Raw genomic sequence first — 18,181 nt, 5'->3', positions numbered from 1 at the left:
ACAGAATCTGTGAAGTGAGAAATTGCCCAAATCTCAGCTCATTGTAGAAGAGAATAGCAGGAGTTCAGGTTACAGATGAGTTGGGGGAATTTCCCAGCTTATCCTGTATTTTTAACCAATAACCTGTGTGGTATGGGGGATGTTTAGCTCAGAGGTGGTGAGCATTTTTAAAGCGAGTTCATGTCAGACAGGAATTATAGTTATGGGCTTGGCAGCCCATTTTTATTAAAAAGCAATTGAAAGTCCTTACAACATAAGGATTCCCACGCAGTTGTTTCAGCTTCACACAAAACAATGTTAAATGAAAATTCCCAGCCACCTGGCTCTCCTGTCTGCCTCACCACTGCTCGCTCCAGTCTCCCAGGCCATTGGCACCTCAGGTTCTCTCAGCCTATGCTTGCAGATACTCGCTTCAGGCCCCACTCCTGGCCTTAGGATAGGTTTCTTCCAGCACCCCAGGCTCCCCCACTTCTCAAGAACACAGGACTTTCTCCAACCCCTTCTGTGAACTTGCTATTCACCTCAGCTCTCCAGACCTGTGTAGCTATCCTGACTTTCCATGTCCCATGGGCAAGAAGCCCCCCCCCCCCCCCCCCCAACATAGGGTCTTGTCTTCCGGGAACGTCACTCTTCCTGACTAGAGCACACCGCTATCTCCACACAGGTTCTGTGTCTGAATTGCTCTATGGCTGGCCTTAGACCTTGTGTATAATGATCCTGTATACCCACACGGGTTGCAGGGAACTAGCAAAGCCCAGACAGAGGATTGAAGGTTCCTTCCCACCCACAGCATTTCAGAACCTTCAAACTCCAGGCCCCAGTCCAGGATTACAACACCCTCCACTCACAATAAACATGCTGGAGCCTCTCAAACTGTAACTTTGAAAATACTCTGTCTTTTCTACCTAAATTCACATCATGGCAGGACCTTGCACTGTCACACCTGGCGTGTTGGGAGCACCCGTTCCTGTACCTCAGAGTTTGCAGACCAGGTAATTACGAATGCATCCTTTGTTAGCTCCTTGATGTTTCTTAAAAGTGAGAGGAAAGGTACAAACCAAAGAATCATGTGACCAGATGCTACATGCGAGATAGCATATTTAGGAAGCAGTATGTCAAAGCATCATATGCCAGGCAATTGCAACTTCATGCAGAACAATGCTAAACACTTTGCAGAGCACTGAAGTTTACTAGACATATGCTGAGAAAATATTGACGCTGCCATCGCTAACCTCTCTGAAAGTACTAGTTGCATGGCAGTAATGCTAATTCAATTCCTTCAGTACTTGTGTTTTTTTTTTTTTTTTGCTTACTGGAGTTCCGCTTTAACCAAGCATCCTTCTGAAGAACAGTCACACTAACAGAAGGTGTAAGCAGTCTTTAGGGCTAAACATGGGAGATGTCATTCTATTGTGTGAGCATTTTAACCCTTCGTTGATGCATATTGATTACCACAAGATAATTTTATACAAGCTGTTAAAGCATTAAGTGGCATGAGAGTAAAGTTGCCCATGTAGTTTAACCCTTAACAGAGATGTTAAGGATATATGTTCCTTTTTGGCTGGCCATCTGTTATAAATAAACACTACACACCAGCAGCACGTCAGCATTTATTCACTGTAGAAAACTCAGCACTTATTCCCTCTTGCCACCCACATACAGCGAATCCTGCTGTTTTGAGCCTTTCCCATCAGCACATCCTCTAGGCAAAACCATGACATCCTTCTGCACTGATAGTGACGGTTGAACGCTAATTGACTGTTCCACGCTGTATATAAACGGCACTTGCCTGCAGCAATATGTATCAGCCTCCAATATCTCCTTACTTATCATTCTTATTGGTCATTGGTGAAGATGAGCCCCACGTATATTGTTTGCACTATTTTTAGCTAACACCACTTTCGTGCATCTTTATATTGTCCTGCACTGCTTTCCCTGCCTTGATTTTGTATAGCATTTCATTTAAAAGGCTGATATTTAATTAATTATTCTTTAGCTGCTTTTTTCCCCTCAAGCTCTTGGTTGGATCTAAATAATTAATGTGATATATTAATATTAATTGTTTTCAGATACACTTGGGGTCTCTGCCCCTAAAGCTTTAGATTCATTGTTTGATCCAGTAATAATAAACTGCTCCCCTCATCTGTGTTATTTTAATACAAAGCGCTGATCCCACCTCGAACCAATGTGCTAAAAAGATTTTGGACATGAGAAGCGTGGGCTCGTTCCAGCAAGGGATCGTTCAGAAGTACTGAATCGTGGAAAACAGCGCTAAACTATTTTCTCAGATGGGAGACAAAGGAAAATGAGATTAGCACTTCAGCTCAAGTGTGGAATAAATCAATCCCAATAATCATCATTATTTTCTTGAGCTATCACCAGGGTGTACAATAGTGTTGACAGTTTGGCTGCAGTGCAAAATCTTCATACCGAGTCCCTAGTGCCATATTACAAGCAAAGCTTTTGGCTATGTAATTTCCAAGCTCCACCCAAAATTATTTCAGTTTTGCATGGCTGCTGGCAAGCTGAATTGGATGATGGCTTGTTGCAGTGGTCAGGGACTCCGGTGGTAGGATATTCTCACCAGGTTTCCAATTTACCTACCTTTTAAAGGCCAGATATAGTTTTTTTTTCCCCCCTCCTGATAAATTTTCCAGAATGACAATAAAACAAATAATTTGTTATTGCAGCTGCAAAAGGTTGACATCTTCTTTATAGCGTTGGTATAGGGAAGGCGAGGCAAGCCACTGCAAAGAATTGTAATCCTTGGAATTTTCACAAAAGACCTACTCAAGCCATTAATGACAAAAAAAAATTACCGTAGCTTTGGGTGGAAATTCGTTCTTAGCCTGGACTCCAGGATGAACTCTATTTTCGCCTTCCCAAAAAAAAATGTGTAAAACTTTTTTCAGTAACTTTTTTTTTGGAAGTGGTTGTGACATCATGGCTTCAATAATACTGCAGCTAGGTCCTAGCCACTTTGAGAGGGGATCTGTGAGAGGTTCATACATGTAAGTGTTTGCTGAATTGGATTGGCAGAGAAGGACTGAGGGTCTTCACAGACCAGGTCATACCACTGTCGGTGGTGCTTAAAGGGAAAGGCAGAAGTTTTTTTTTTTTTTTATCTTGATTCATTCTCTGCATCAAGATAAAAAGTGTGCAGCAGCCCCCCTAACACTTACCTGAGGTCCCTCTCTGTCCGGCAATGTCCCCGAGTGTCTCGGCCGTCAGAGATTCTCCCTCCTGATTGGCTGAGACACAGCAGCAAAGCCATTGGCTGCTGTCAATCAAAGTCGGCTAGCCAATCAGGAGAGAGTGTGGGGCCGAGTCGGGGCTTTGTGTCGGAATGGACACAGGGAGCTGTGACTTGGGCATAACTTCGGGCCAAACTTTGGTTGTTCAGATGTTCTGCGAACAATGAACAAAATGCGGTGTTCTGGGCAAATTCAAAAGCCGCCAGAACACCATTAAAGTCTATGGGACATTAACATGAAAAATCAAAAATGTTAATTTTAAAGGCTTATATGCAAGTTCTTGTCATAAGTGTGTGGGGACCCAGGTCTTGCCCCAGAGGACATGTATCAATTAAAAAAAAAAGTTTCTCTTATATTCACAGACCGACACAGCTCCTCTCTTAGCCATTGGGTTGTATACCTTACCTATAGGAGAATACTAGGCAAAGTTGTAATACAACACTCAGAACTCTCAATTCCGCCCATGGGGGCAGTCCCTTAGTTATCAACCCTCCTGCCTGCTAGCAGAACTCAGTTTTATTTTGCCTAGTGAAGGAGAAAGACCTAGGAACCCTGCAGGCCCATAGGGCAGAAGCTTGGCTTTTTGCGCAAGATGAATGATCCTGTGATCTTCTATCAACAGCCGGCTGGGTGACAGGATGGTTCACTTATCCTTGTAGTCTCCCCAGTCCGGCCATCGAGCGTGTGCAGGTCGCAGCTACGGCTCTGCAGGCCATGACATACCTCAGCTCCAGAGGTGGTTGGCGAGCTTTTATGCTCTGGGGCATACATATGACCGGGCTACTGATGTCTGCGTCACAGTATGCCGAGGCCAGTAGCTACCATGTACTGATCAGGACTAGATATACAATGGAATGTCTCCCAGCTCTTCAGGACTGGTAAGTACAGCTCTCCCTGTTCTGGGGCTGATCAGCTGGGCATTCCCTGGGAGGTCGAATCGGGTGCCCCCTCACCTCCCTATCTTCTCTCCCCTGCCCCTATCTTCCTTCCCCCCTTCAGGGGGGAATGCTGCATGTGGCTGCTGAGCTCTGTGCCTCTCACCTGACATGGGGGGGCTGGCTGAATGGCGGTGGTCCTGGGACCTGTATGGTATGCCCCTGTAAGGTGCCTGTGAGGGTCTGCTGGGAATGGTGCAGCACTGTGGCATTGCAGAGGGTTTTTTATATCTACCTCATGGCGATGTTTGGCGGTAATTTTAGGTGTGGGCAGAGCAAGCTGACTGTCTGGACTTCAGCGACCATTTTCTGTGTGATTCCTATTCAAGGCACTGGCGGACATTTTCTGGAAGCCTGAACATATTTCAGTGTTCCCTGACAGCAGCATGGCTCATGTGCTCTCACAGCCTTTTTTCCCTGTGTTTCCTGTCTGTGTACTGGACGCTGAGCGGCCAATTTATGGAAGCCTGAGCATTTTTTGTAATCGTTTTAAGGATCGTTCCAGCAGTTGTCACCAACTCAGTTTTTGGTTTCCTCTGCACCTGGGCGCACTCAGGGACTACAGGCAGCACTTGTGGACAGCGCAGAACTCCCCACGGTGGTGAGTCCGGCGGGAATGAGCCCCTCAGTCAGCGGCAGCAGGGAGGGTGGGACTGTCACTGTCCTAAGTCCCCTTTGGGGGGCAGACATGATAGGGTCAGCATGGCTCAGAAACTAGTGTTTCTTCCTCCAAAGTCCAGGCAATGGCAACCAGGTCACCTGCAGACTGTGCAGTGCCCATGGACACCCTGATGGCGGTCCTCAACTCGTTCATTGCTAGATGGAGGCGGTGCGTGGGAAGATGGGTGCAACAAGGTGGCCCCTGTTCCCCCCCCCCCCGTCCTCTGGGGAGACCCCTGCTCTGTCTTGTCAGATGACACTGACCAGGACCGTTCAGACAGTAAGGATGAGTCCCTGTCCGGACGCAAAAAAGTGCTTGTTGGAGCACTTATCACAGCTGTGAGTGATACCCTGAAGATTCAGGTGCCAGCAGGGTCCCCCTGCTGAGGTACCGGTCCCCTTTGGGTCCAGCAAGCCAGCATGTTCACCTATGGTGTTCCCGTATCTGACTTATTTGACAAATTCACCTACAGGGAATGGGGTCGCACGCAACGGACCTTTTTGGTCCCCAGACACAGGGCGGTGCGTTTACCCTTTTGAGGTATGCCTTCTCACAAAGTGGTCGGCTCCTCTGGTCGTGGACCCTCCAGTGTCCAATTTAAATAAGTAACCAGGATCCCGCATTTAAGGATCCAGCGGACAGGAAGGCCAAGGCAGTGGCTCGTTCCTTGTTTACGGTCGTGAGGGCCTCTGTGCGACCAGTACTGGCATCCGCACTTGTGCCGCAGACACGGTCTGAGTGAGAAAAACGTTTGCACCACGAAATGGGAGCGCGTCAGGATTTTCCTGTCTGCGTGAAACTGGCAGACCAACTAGTGCAAGGCCTTATAGTATGTTTTGTGATGCAGCCCTGGATACCTGCCTCTGGTTCTAGGGCTTCAGTGTCAGCTGTGGTGCTGAGGCGCCTGATTGGCTGAAATGCAGGTCTGTTGACCAGGCATCTAAAAAAGCCCTGACGGATTTTTCCCTTCCTTGGCAAACAGCTCTTAGGAGTCTCTTTGGATAGCATTAATAATCATGCCACCGGTGGTAACAGTGTATTACTCCCACAGGCAAGGAAGGCTAAGGAGCCACGTTGTAGGCAAGGGCCCTCTTGTTTCCGTTCACTAACGGCTTTTCTGTCTGCCTGGAGCTTCGGTATAACGTCCCCAGCCCGTCAGGATGACCACGGACGGGCAAAAGCGTCCCTGGAACCGCAAGCCTAACAAGCCTGCGAGTATAAGGCTACCGTATGAAGGTTTGTCCCCACCCATGTCTTGTGTGGGGGGTCTCCTTCGGCAGTTTGCAGCCCAGTGGTCCCCACGGTTTTCGATAAATGGACCTGCGACCTGATTTCCTCAGGCTACAAGATAGAGTTGCTCTCTTGGTCGCCCAAACAGATTCTTCCCTTCCAGCATACCCGTATCCCTGGCTCACCGGGAGGCCCTCTTGGGGGCAGTAAGGGACCTGCTGAGTAGCAGGGTGGTTGTACCGGTTCTGGAATCGGAAACTTTCCAAGGATTCTACTCAAATATGTTTTGTAGTTTTCAAGAAGGAAGGGGTACGTCCAATCTTGGACCCAAAAGCCCTCTATCACTTTGTTAAGGTGTAGAGGTTCAGAATGGAATCAGTCGCCCAGTAGTTGCTGCACTTCATCAAGGGTACTCCCTGGCGCCCTTAGACATCCAGGATGCATACCTGCACATACCCATATGTCTGTGGCAGCAGAAGTTTCTGCGATTTGCAGTCAGGGAAGCCCACTACCAGTTTGTGGTTCTCCCTTCGGTCTGACATCAGCCAACGAGTCTTTACCAAGGTTTTGGCTCCGGTTTTGACGTTGCTACGGCAACGTGGGATATCTAGACGAGGTTGCTCACATACTTCGGTGGGTAGAGTGACGTGTACCGGTTTTGTCTGCCATTTACATTCCCGGAGTGGAGAACTGGCGGACTATCTGAGTCGCCAGATGCTGGACCCAGGAGAATGGGCGTTGCATCTGGAGGTATTCAGGTTACTGTGCCTGAGGTGGGGCACATCAGACGTGGATCTTCTGGCCTCCCGTCTCAATCAGTGGGGGCCAAGATTTGGGTCCATGACAAGGGATCCGTGGACAGACGCGTCAGAGCGCTGGTGGCTCCGTGGGATCAGCACTAGCTGATCTATGCCTTTCTTCCACTGAAGCTGTTACCACGTCTGATTCGCAGAGTGGAAGCCGAGGGGATCCGAGCAATACTGGTAGTCCCAGATTGGCCTTAGAGCCCATGGTACGCAGACCTGGTGCGTCTGGTGGCAGACGCTCCCTGGCGACTGACATTATGAGAGGGCCTTCTGTCTCAGGGTCTGATTCTCCATCCTGCTTTACCTTCGCAGGCTTTAACGGCATGGCTATTGAGAGCCAGGTGTTGAGGAACCGGGGTCTGTCGGACTCGGTGATCCCAACTATGTTGAGAGCACGAAAATCTTCTTCTAGGAAGATATATCATCGTACCTGGACAGCCTACATCTCCATATGTGAGGAGAAGGGTTGGCATCCGCACTCTTTGTCCATATCCAGGATCCTGCTGTTTCTTCAGCAAGGAGTAGACCAAAAATTTGGCGTTAAGCACTATTAGAGGGCAAGTTTCAGCTTTGACTGTCTTTTTCAGCGACCCCTTGCGTCTCACTCATAGTGAGTGCCTTTGTTCAGGGGGTCTGTCACATAGTCACTCTGGTGTGTCCACCGTTACCCCCATGGGATTTGAACCTAGTGTTATCGGCGCTTAAAAATATCAGGGTGTTCCCCTGTTGATGCTTTTTCAGAAAGTGGTCTTTCTAGTGGCCATCACATCATCCAGGAGGGTCTCGGAACTGGTGACCTTGTCTTGCAAGTCGCCTTATCTGGTTATCCATAAGGATAAGGTGGTGTTGCATTTACAACCCTCCTTTTTACCAAAGGTGGTCGCGGCTTTTCACATTAATGAGGACATGGTGTTACCATCTCTCTGTCCTAGGACAAAAACACCCTAAGGAGGTGGCCTTTCACACTTTGGGCGTAGTTCGGGCTCTAAAAGTGTATTTGTCTACCACTGCTCCCTTTCGGAAGTCAGAGGCGCTGTTTGTTTCAATAGCTGGTTCCAAGAAAGGCATGGCGGTTTCATCAGCCACCATTTCCAGAGGGATCAGACAGATTGTAGTACAAGCATACCCCTTAAAGGGGCAGGTACCCCTCTTTCCGGTTACGGCCCACTCTACAAGGGCAATCGGAATGTCTTGGGCTTTCCGAAACAAAGCGTCTATCGCTCAGGTGTGTAGGGTGGCGACCTGGTCATCTGTCTACACGTTTACCAAGTTCTAAAAGGTAGACGTCAGTGCATCGGCTGATGCCTGTTTTTGGCCGCAAAGTTTGCAGACGGCTGTATAGTTGCAATTGAATGTTCAATATTTTACCTTTTTTTTTTTCGATTAAAAACACAGTACCTTTAAGTTAATGCACTGTTGCTTTACATTCCGCAGTTTTATGTGTGGTTGTGGGTAGTCACTCCTGTTGAGGGTACCCTGATTTTGTGGTGGATTTCTCCACGCACTGTTCTTTTTTGTGGGTAAAGTTTTTCTTGTTTCCACTTGCCACAGTGGATGAAGTGTTTATGCTGTTTTTCCCAACCCTCGTTTTGGCACTGCTTGGGGACGTCCCAATGGCTGAGAGGAGCTGTGTCGGTCGGTGAATACAAGAGAGATTAGGATTCTTCTCTCCGTTTTTTTCTGGGAGCAGTGATATTAATAATGCTTAAAGTGAAATATTCCTTTAAATTTCATACGTGGGGGGTGTCTATAGAATGCTTGTAAAGTGGCACATTTTACCCATGTTTAGAACAGTCCCTGCACAAAATGACATTTCTAAAGGAAACAAAGTAATTTGAAAGTACTAGCGGCTATAGTGAATTGTCAGGTCCCGGCAATACAGATAAATGTCATTGAAAATAACGGCATTGGATCCCCCCCCCCAGTGCATTACCAGGCCCTTTGGGTCTGGTATGAATATTAAGGGAAACCCCGAACCAAAATGTAAAAAAAAATTCATGGGGGTCCCCCCAAATTCCATATCAGGCCCTTCAGGTCTGGTATGGATTTTAAGGGGAACCCCACGCCCCAATTTTTTTAAAAATGGTGTGGGGGTCCCCCCAAAATCCATACAAGACCCTTATCCAAGCACGCAACCTGGCAGGCCGCAGTAAAAGATGGAGTGAAGAGAGCGCCCCCCCTCCTGAACCATACCAGGCCACATGCCCTCAACATGAGGAGGGTGCTTTGGAGTAGCCCCCCAAAGCACCTTGTCCCCATGTTGATGAGGACAAGGGCCTCTTCCCCACAACCCTTGCCCAGTGGTTGTGGGCGTCTGCGGGTGGGGGGCTTATCAGAATCTGGAAGCCCCCGCTAACAAGGGGACCCCCAGATCCCCCCCCCCCCCCCCCCCGTTTGAAATGGTATCGGTACGTTGTACCCGTACTATTTCACAAAAAAAGTGTCAAAATGTAAAAAAAAAAAGACAACTTGGGACAAGTCCTTTATTATAAAATAAAATAATAAAAAATCATTTTAGGATGCACTAAACCTATAACATCTCTGTTAAGAATAAAAAGTATAAAATCAGGTTGCTTTCATTGAGTTGGTAAAATAACAGTTATATCTTTATAAGTTATCCTTTGCGTAAAGATCTTATATGAGGAAAATCTGGCAAGTTTTGTGCATTCTGAGGACAAGCTAATTGTAACTCTAATCACAAACAGTTACTAGTCTGTTTTCCTTGTGTATCAGAAAGCTTTTCCACTAGACATTTTTTTTTTTTTTTTAATGTTGTTCTTCTGCCATGTTTTTTTTCCGGGGGCTTCAGAAGATGAGAGGAGCTGAAATTTTACTGAAAAGGGTTTTCTAGGGGCATCTGAGCCAAGCTTGAGAAAGTATTGAAGTAATATTAACGTGGAGTAAGATGCTTTATTTGTGATATAATGCAATCATTTTAACTGGAAGGTAATTACTTTGGAAGCCATTTCTATAAGCTGTTTTACACGTGAGAAAGAGGCAGTTTCTGATATCAGTCATTCATTCATGTAACATTCCCTGGAATAATGGAAACAGGCGGTCACGCTCCCTTTGTTTCTCAGTGTTATGCGGGCTGTTACAATCCATAGACCTATAGATAATTTAGGATCATTTATGCTTTATAATATTACATATTCTTGGGAGCTGGCAAGTGCCTGTAGGCAATTCACACCAAGCAACCCAACGTGGGTTTTTGTGGATAGCAAAACAAAAGCTGCATTACTCATACTAAAACTGTACATCTGAAAAATAAGTAATTTTACAAAGATGCTTTTGTTTATTACAGGTATTTTATATGACACCAACAATTTTCATATTACTATACATATTTTACATTTTCATCAGTCCCTACCCTCAAGAAGCCTGAAATCCTAAGGTCCCTATAACACATTGCTACGCACACATTTTAGGGCTAATTTAGACAGGAGTTAACTAACCTACCAGCAGGTCTTAAGGTTGTGGAAGGAAACACGAGTACCAATAATACCCATATTATTCACTTATATTAACCTCCTGTAGGACTTAAAGCGGGAGTCCACCGGGACTCCGCGTTTTTTTTTTTTTTTTTTAAAAGCCAGCAGCTACAAATACTGCAGCTGCTGACTTTTAAATAGTGACACTTACCTGTCCAGCGCGCCCGCGATGTCGGCACCCGAAGCCGATCGCTCGCTCGGCTGCCGGGTCCCGCCGCCATCTTGGGTATGGGAATCAGGAAATGGAGCCTTTCGGCTTCATTTCCCGGTTCCCTACTGCGCATGCGCGAGCCGCGCGGCGCAATCCTGTCGGTCCCCGCTGCCTCTGGGAGCTGTGTGTTTCCCAGCAGGCAGCGGGGCACTTGCTGAAGGGGGCGGGCGCTTGCGGAACGGAGGCGTAACCTACGCTCGTTCCGCAGAGCGCTAGCCCGGAAGTGGGTGCAGTTACCTGGATTATCCAGGTAACTGCACCCCCCTCCCCCCTGAAAGGTGCCGATTGTGGCGCCGGAGGGGGGGGGGATTCCGATGAGCGGAGGTCCATTTTAGGGTGGACCTCCGCTTTAATTTAGGCTTCAAAACATTTATACACCGATATCTACTTCCCCCTGCTATGTTCCTTATGGAACTGTTTGATGGCCAAGGCTAAAGTCTCCAGTATCAAGCAGGAGTTATTAATGCAATTTCTTCAAGCTTCTTCATTGATTGCTGTATCGATTTCTTACATTGAACTGTCAGAGCTACACCATTGTAGCAGTTACTGCAGATCACAGACTTGTAAGGATATTTTGCAGAGCAGCCCCTTACTGCCTCCTCTGGGTTCCCCCACCAGCGCCATCTACTCCTCCTTTTATCCATGTGCCCCCACTGCAAGCTATGTGCTAGGGGGGCATGAGTGGGCGTAAATAGGTACAACTTATGTAGGATTTGTTTCATCTGTGTGTATCACCTGAGGCCAGTCACTTCCTTGGGTATTTGTAAGGGTTTTCAACCACTTTTAAACATTGCAAGAATTTGTTTACTAAGTGTAAACTGCTGGGGCTTTGACTAAATCCTCATTCAACCCCACCATTTTTTTTCCTGTCCTTCCTCCTTTCCATTCCTTCTTGCTTGTCCTTCCTTCCATAGAGGTCTCCCTCTCTTCACTGCCCTTTCCCTCTCCTACTTCACCCATCCCTCGCTTATCGATCAAATAGCAAAAAAGAAAAATGCTACTGGGCACTAAATTCCCCCTGTCCTTAATGATTATTATATTACAACCTTTTTAGTATGGTTACAGAGATTCCAATAAAGTTATCACTAGAATGCATTTACCAGTTGTCTGGAATATAAAGAATTATATATGTTCTCTGGATATATGATAAATCTGTAGTAATCCATCTGTAAACTCAGGCTTTGTTTTGAAGTAAAAAAAGAAAAGTGTTAAAATTGCTCTGGTCCAGGAGTACACGTGTCCTGAAGTGGACTAATGATATGAGTCACGACCAATAAGCCTTTATAAGCAATTCTACAAATATAAAATTATCTAATTTACAGTTTTTTATATGAACAGAAAAGACCTTTTTCACTTTGGAGAAGAAGCTTTATCATCATTTGAGGGATATGGGATTCAACTTTCCTATCTGGGGGGAAGTAAGTTTTTGAAGTTTAGTGCTTTTTAAGATCACGGTGTTCTGAGACAATGAAACTTAGTGTTACTAAACCTACAACAGTAAAATCGATCTGTATAGTAAAGCATGCTTGTTATATTCTCTGTGGAACCTAAGGGGTTAATCCCCTGCATTGCATAAATAGGCTTTTTGATCCTGTCTAATCTGATCCTCACCACCTTCCACTGTCCCCAATCCATTTACTTACGGTACAGAGCCTTGGGGACACTCTGCTCAGTTTTGTGTGTGTTGCTAGAAATTTTTTTTATTTTTCCTTGAGGGTGCATGCGATTGGCACAGGGCCAATCCGCAATGTCCAGACAGAGGGTCAGGGGTCCTGCAGCCTCATAGGACAATCAGGGGAGAAAACTCCTCCTACAAGCTTTAAAGCGGATTTCCACCTGAAAGTGGAACTTCCGTTCATTTGTCTCCCCCCCCCCCCCCCGGTGCCACAATTGGCACCTTTTGGTGGGGTGGGGGACAGGATACCTGTCTTTGACAGGTATCCTGTTCCGACTTCAAGGAGTCCGGGCCGCGGCCCATGACATCACCGCGGGCCCCCCCCTCCTCCTCTCCCTGTCACCGGGCCAGTAGGAGAGCGGAGTGGGACCTTGCACATGCGCAGTAGGGTTCCCGGCATGAAGCTGTAAGGCTACACTGCTGGGCTCCCTTATCCGCAATGACGACGGCAACACCCGACAGCTGATGGAAAGATCAGCTGTGATGCCGACATCGCTGGACTCCAGGACAGGTACGTTAAAAGCCAGTAGCTGCTGGCTTTTAATTTCTTTTCTTTTTTTGGGGCGTAACACCACTTTAACAAGTCACAAGACTGCTATATACTGCTGATGAGAAAGGATATTTAGCATTTTATGTTCACAATTTTTTTTATTTACATTCATTTTGGGTAAGTGTGATTGTTGCTTCCCAAAGGGATGAATTAATATGTAATATTAGATACAATTTTTTCATGAGGAATGGAAAGAATAACCAATTGTGGATAAAATGCTATATTCTCGCCTGTACCAACACTCCAGTATGTTTTCATATGATGTATGATTTTCTTTGTATTTGTGTTAGACTTGTTTTTAAATTGTTTGATTTATGAATCTCAATGTGTCTAACTCTACTGGTCCTGACAAAGCAGATGATCCGTGAAACACGTTGACCCTTCTAGCAGACCTTATGCACAGACTTGTTTGTAATGTATTGGTAGCAACATATGCTTTTAATAGTGTGTAAAATAAAGACAAAATTCTTTTAGACGTATTGTATGTTATTATTATCTGTTTCTATGTTGTTGTGCACACAGAGGTATATCTAAAGTCCCAACACCCATTCTTCCTCTCTGCTACTATATACGGGATGATACCCCTGTGTTCACGTGTTTTCAATATAGTTACACTCCTTCCCACAAACACTAATTCTTTGCATATTTACTAAAGTAATTGCATTTCCATCTTCTGTGTACTGTAGGAGACTAGATATAGTGAATGGATTGTTCTGGGATTAGTAACACTTTAAATGTCAGCTAGCCTGAGTAGGATTTTGTGTTAAAAGTCTCTGACCCTTTCAGATGTGAACGTGTCCCATAGGAAACCATGTAAATAAACTGTAGTGCATTTCTGCAAAAAGCACTATAAAACGCATAGATATGAACCAGATCTAAGATGTTTAGTAACATAATGAGGTTAAAAAAACTAAAATTAGCCCTTTATAGTAGAAAAAAAAGTAGATAATCACTACTGTAAGGGGTTCATTTTTTTACTGTAGAACAGTGAAAGTAATATTTACAGTAGTGATTTTCTCTTTTTGTACTATAAAGGGCTAATTATTATTTTTTTAACCCCATTATGTGACTGGCCGATTAATCGATTATGAAAATAGTAATCGATTAATTTCATAATTGATTAGTTGTCGATTAATCGATTAGTTGTTTCAGCCCTAGAATCCAGAAAATTCAGTGCAGCACTGGATGAAAGATGGATGAACCTTTTATACACAGACACTAATTACAAGCAAACAGGTGAGGATGGTTATCTTTAATAGCCATTCAAATCCTTTTGTGTCAACTTGTGTGCATGTTATCAGGTCACCAGGGTATGTAAACTTTTTATCAGGGTCATTTGGGTAGTTTCTGTTGTCATTATGATTTTAAAAGGGTAAACACAGTTGATTGATAATAAATGGCTTCAGTCAATCAGTAACCATGAGTGAAAGAAATGTTTTTGTGTTATTCGTATTGTCTGAAAAATGGCCAAGAAATCATAAATTCTGCCAGGGTGTGTAAACTTATGAGCACAAGTGTACTTCCGGGTGATGCTGGAACACCCTCTTTGTTGCCTCTTGCAGTAAATGAAATTTTAAAATGGCAATACAAGAAGTTTCTCTCAGCCTCCAGTAATGATAAAACATGCTTTGAAAATGTGAAAATGATCTGAGATGCAGGCAGAGAGAGAGGAGGCAAATTACACTGCACAGGCTTCAGGTACCATACCCCCATTGCCTTCTTACTGACCCTCTCAGTAGAGAAGCGTGTGCCTATTCTTTAGAGGACTACCACTAACTTTCTAAGGCATACTGAGCAAAATCCCGAATCACTGTAATCCCTTCACTTTTCGCTGAAATCACTCTAATTAAACCTTTGGTTCATTAAAGTATGATTAATATTCTTTATCTTTTGTGTATTTTGTCTTGCCAAGCTGATATACATGTATTTCTTTTATTTTTAAGGAAATGCAACTTCTCCTCAAGTGCCGCGACCGTCATTTATGGATTACTTTGATAAACAAGATTCCAAAAATAAGCCCCATGAGAATCATAACCAGAATGTCCATGACCAGTTCCTTATATCCAAGAATGTGTTCCCCGACAACTGGAAGGTTCCTCCAGATGGTGACTTTGACTTTGTAAGTATTTGCATTCCTTTCATTCTTCATTCTAGCATTCCTTTTCTAAGGAAATGTATTATAGAAAAGCATTGGGTTTTGTTCTGTTCTGGGTTGCTTGTAGCTCCCAAGTGGATTTTTCCTACCATGGATTGTTTAGGTAATATTTACCAGGTGAGTTGAAGTAAAACTATGAAGGGCAAAGGACTGTGTTTGAAAAGGGAAATTTTTTTCCAGCAGTATAGAAAGGCTTTTGTTGTAGATCCATTTCACACGGGCCAAAGCCAGCGGGCCCATAGCGCCGGCGGTAAAACGCCGCTATTTTTAGCGTGTTTTACCGTCGGATTTGCAGCGCATTTCGGCCGCTAGCGGGGCGCTTTTACGGCCGAGAAAGGGTTAAAACCGCCCGCAATACGCCGCATTAGCAGCATTTTGCCGGCGGTATTGCAGTGCTGCCCCATTGATTTCAATGGGGAGCAGCGGTGGAGGAGCAGTAAACACACCGCTCCTTCACTGCTCCAAAGAAGCTGCTGGCAGGACTTTTCCTGATGTCCTGCCAGCGCACCGCTCCGGTGTGAAAGCCCTCTGGCTTTCACACTGGAGACAATGGTGCAGCAGTTTGAGGGCGGATTGCAGGTGCTATTTCTAACTCTATAGCGCCTGCAAAACGCCCTTGGTATGAAAGGGGTCTTGGAAAAAAAAAGTTAAGCTGTAGAGATGTATTTTATATAATAATGTATTTTATTTTTAATGATGTTGCATTTGACTTATCATGCTCTTCTAACTATTGGTAGCCAATCAGGCGCATGTACTTCTGCAGAGAAGGATTATTCTAATAGGAGAGAGAAGAGGGATAACCTAATCAGTGTGCTGCTACTCTTTCACTGGCCTGAAGCCTTAAGGGCTTTTAATTATTTTTTGTAATTGTTTAAAGTGGTTGTAAAAAAAAAAAAAAAAAAAATACAGGTTAATACAGCAGCGCGCTAGCATGAACTGCATACTAGTTTATTATGGCAGACTTGCCTTGCAAACGGAGGACTACAGCGGCACGATGTCGTAGCTCTGGACGTTTCCATAGTTTCCAGGTCTTCCTTCTGGGTTCATGCTCTCTGGCCATTTGAATGGCCAGGACACAATGAAATCAGTCCTGTGCATGCGCACAGAAGCTTTCATAGTGCCACGGTGCTCTCTGAATCTATGGCACATTCAATATTTCGTGCATGTGCCAACTTTTTGTAATTGGTTTAAGCTGGTCTTATCTACTAAGTGGTGCAAGTTGAAGCTGTTTTAAAGGCTCCTACAGGTAAGAATTTTTACTGCCTTATCTGTAGGACAATTCAAAATTTAGACTTTACTACTACTTTAACCACTTGACCGCAGGAAGATTTGCCCCCTCTTCATGACAAGGCCATTTTTTGAGATGACGCACTGCCTTATTTTAACTGACAATTGCGCGGTATTGCGACACTGTACCCAAATAAAATTTCATTTTCCCCCCTCAATTAGGACCTATTTTGGTGGTATTTAATCACCTCTCTCCTCGATCATCGGCAGGTGTCGGTGGACATCATGTGTGCGATCACAGCAGGAGCGAGCCTCGGGTGTGCTTCCCAAATGTGCTTCCCACTGATCAAGCCGCTCTGCACTTTGTGAATGGTCTCCGCTTTCTGGGACGTGTGACGTCTTCCAGAAGGCTATGAGGAAAGGAGGGGGTGGTGGTCCTCAACTTCCGCTTGGACTGCCACGGTGATCCAAGTGGGAATGTGTACCTGTCTAAACCAGGTACTCGCCCAACGCGCCCCCCCCCCCCCCCAAAAAAAAAAAACATACCAGTGCCAAAACTTAGAGGGCAAGGTTCCACTTTAAGGGCTTATTCATAAGTGCATTAGCCCAGAGCATCCAATTCTAATCCCTCCTGTACTGTCCGATATGGATTCTGATTGGTCTGTGTGGATTACTGCACTTAAAGCTCCACTCTAGCCAAAATCTTTAATTTAGTTCTGGATGGCATGGGAAAGAGTTAGCTCCTCTGTCAGGTTTTTCTTGCTGTCCAGGACAGTAAGTGTTGGGTAATGTCTACAATGGGGACTTAGTCAAAAATAAAAGCTTGGCAGAAATATTATCTGTTCCCAGATATATCCAAAAGAAAAGAGAAACATTTTGGCTGGAGTTGGGCCTTTTGGCTCTCTCTTTTTCGAACGTGTAGTTTGTTTGACTGAGATGTACTTTAAACAAAACACCATCCTTTACAAATGCTCAGTCATGCATATTATCGCCCAGGCCGTCTTCTAGCTCTTACATATGTAAAGCAGCTGATACTTTCATAAAATCGTGGACTGCGGGTAGATTCCTAGCATCCTGAATAAGAACATCTGTAAGTGCAGATCGTTTTGTTGATGAGAAAGACAGTTTGCATTTTAAATTGTCAACTTTTTTTTAAAAATGTATGAATATTTTAAACTGCTGCCATACTGTCTGTGAAACATTTATAAGAATTTTGCGTAACCGAGAGAATTACAAACTTACATTGACGCTTCCTGATAATCTACCATCTTATCTCAAAACTACTTTAGATCAAAAACGACAGCATTTTTTTAAGTTATTGCAATATTTTCTGTAAATTTAAGTGTTGGTTCGTCTTTTTTTTTTTTTTTTTCATTTTTAAGTGTATACGGCTGCTGTTATTTTTTTGTTTTTTTGTTTTCTTTCTTGAGTTGCTGTTTGTATTACATCCCTTGCCTCCTGATCTCAGCCTGAAACGATTTTATGTTCCAGGGCTATGTAGGCTGCCATTGGTTTTGTTATATTATGTTATAGTTGCTCCAGGTCAGTGACTGATAATGTAGTGAAACTTTAAATGTAATTCAAGATATTCCTTTCAGCGCTGCTTGGCAAAATCCAGATCTAGTCCTATTGTGTTTTGACATTTAAAGTCTTCCTCTTAACCACTTACCCCATCACCCCACCCAGATTTTGCCCCCATAACCAGATTTTCTTGCTATTCAGCACTGTGCTTCTTTAACTGCCATTTGCGCGGTCATGCATCTGTGTTTTTTTCACACAGTTAGAGCTTCCCTTTGGTGGTATTTGATTACCACTGGGTTTTTTATTTTAAATGAAAAAAGATGCAAAATTTGGGAGGGAGGGGGGATATTAATATATATATATATATATATAATGTATACTATTTTTTACTTTCTGCTATAAAATATATCGAATTCAAATTTTATAAAATAAAAAATTTTCATAAATTTAGGTCGCAATGTATTC

The 18,181-nt window shown here is 44.5% G+C and overlaps 1 protein-coding gene across 1 annotated transcript in view; it reads left to right on the top strand.

Moving 5' to 3' along the window:
• Positions 1-18,181, top strand: part of STK3 (serine/threonine kinase 3) — a 384,968-nt gene that overhangs the window by 251,651 nt on the left and 115,136 nt on the right. Inside the window, exon 10 of the mRNA XM_077493089.1 lies at positions 14,757-14,932. Within this exon, the coding sequence (XP_077349215.1) occupies positions 14,757-14,932 (176 nt within the window). The remainder of the gene's footprint in view (positions 1-14,756; positions 14,933-18,181) is intronic.

Source organism: Lithobates pipiens, unplaced genomic scaffold (genome assembly GCF_037356315.1).
Source record: "Lithobates pipiens isolate NorthernLeopardFrog02 unplaced genomic scaffold, aLitPip1_a1.2 Scaffold_19, whole genome shotgun sequence".
In the NCBI taxonomy this organism is placed as follows: Eukaryota; Metazoa; Chordata; class Amphibia; order Anura; family Ranidae; genus Lithobates; species Lithobates pipiens.
Note: the sequence above shows the minus strand (reverse complement) of the source record. Positions and strands in the feature narration are given on the sequence as shown.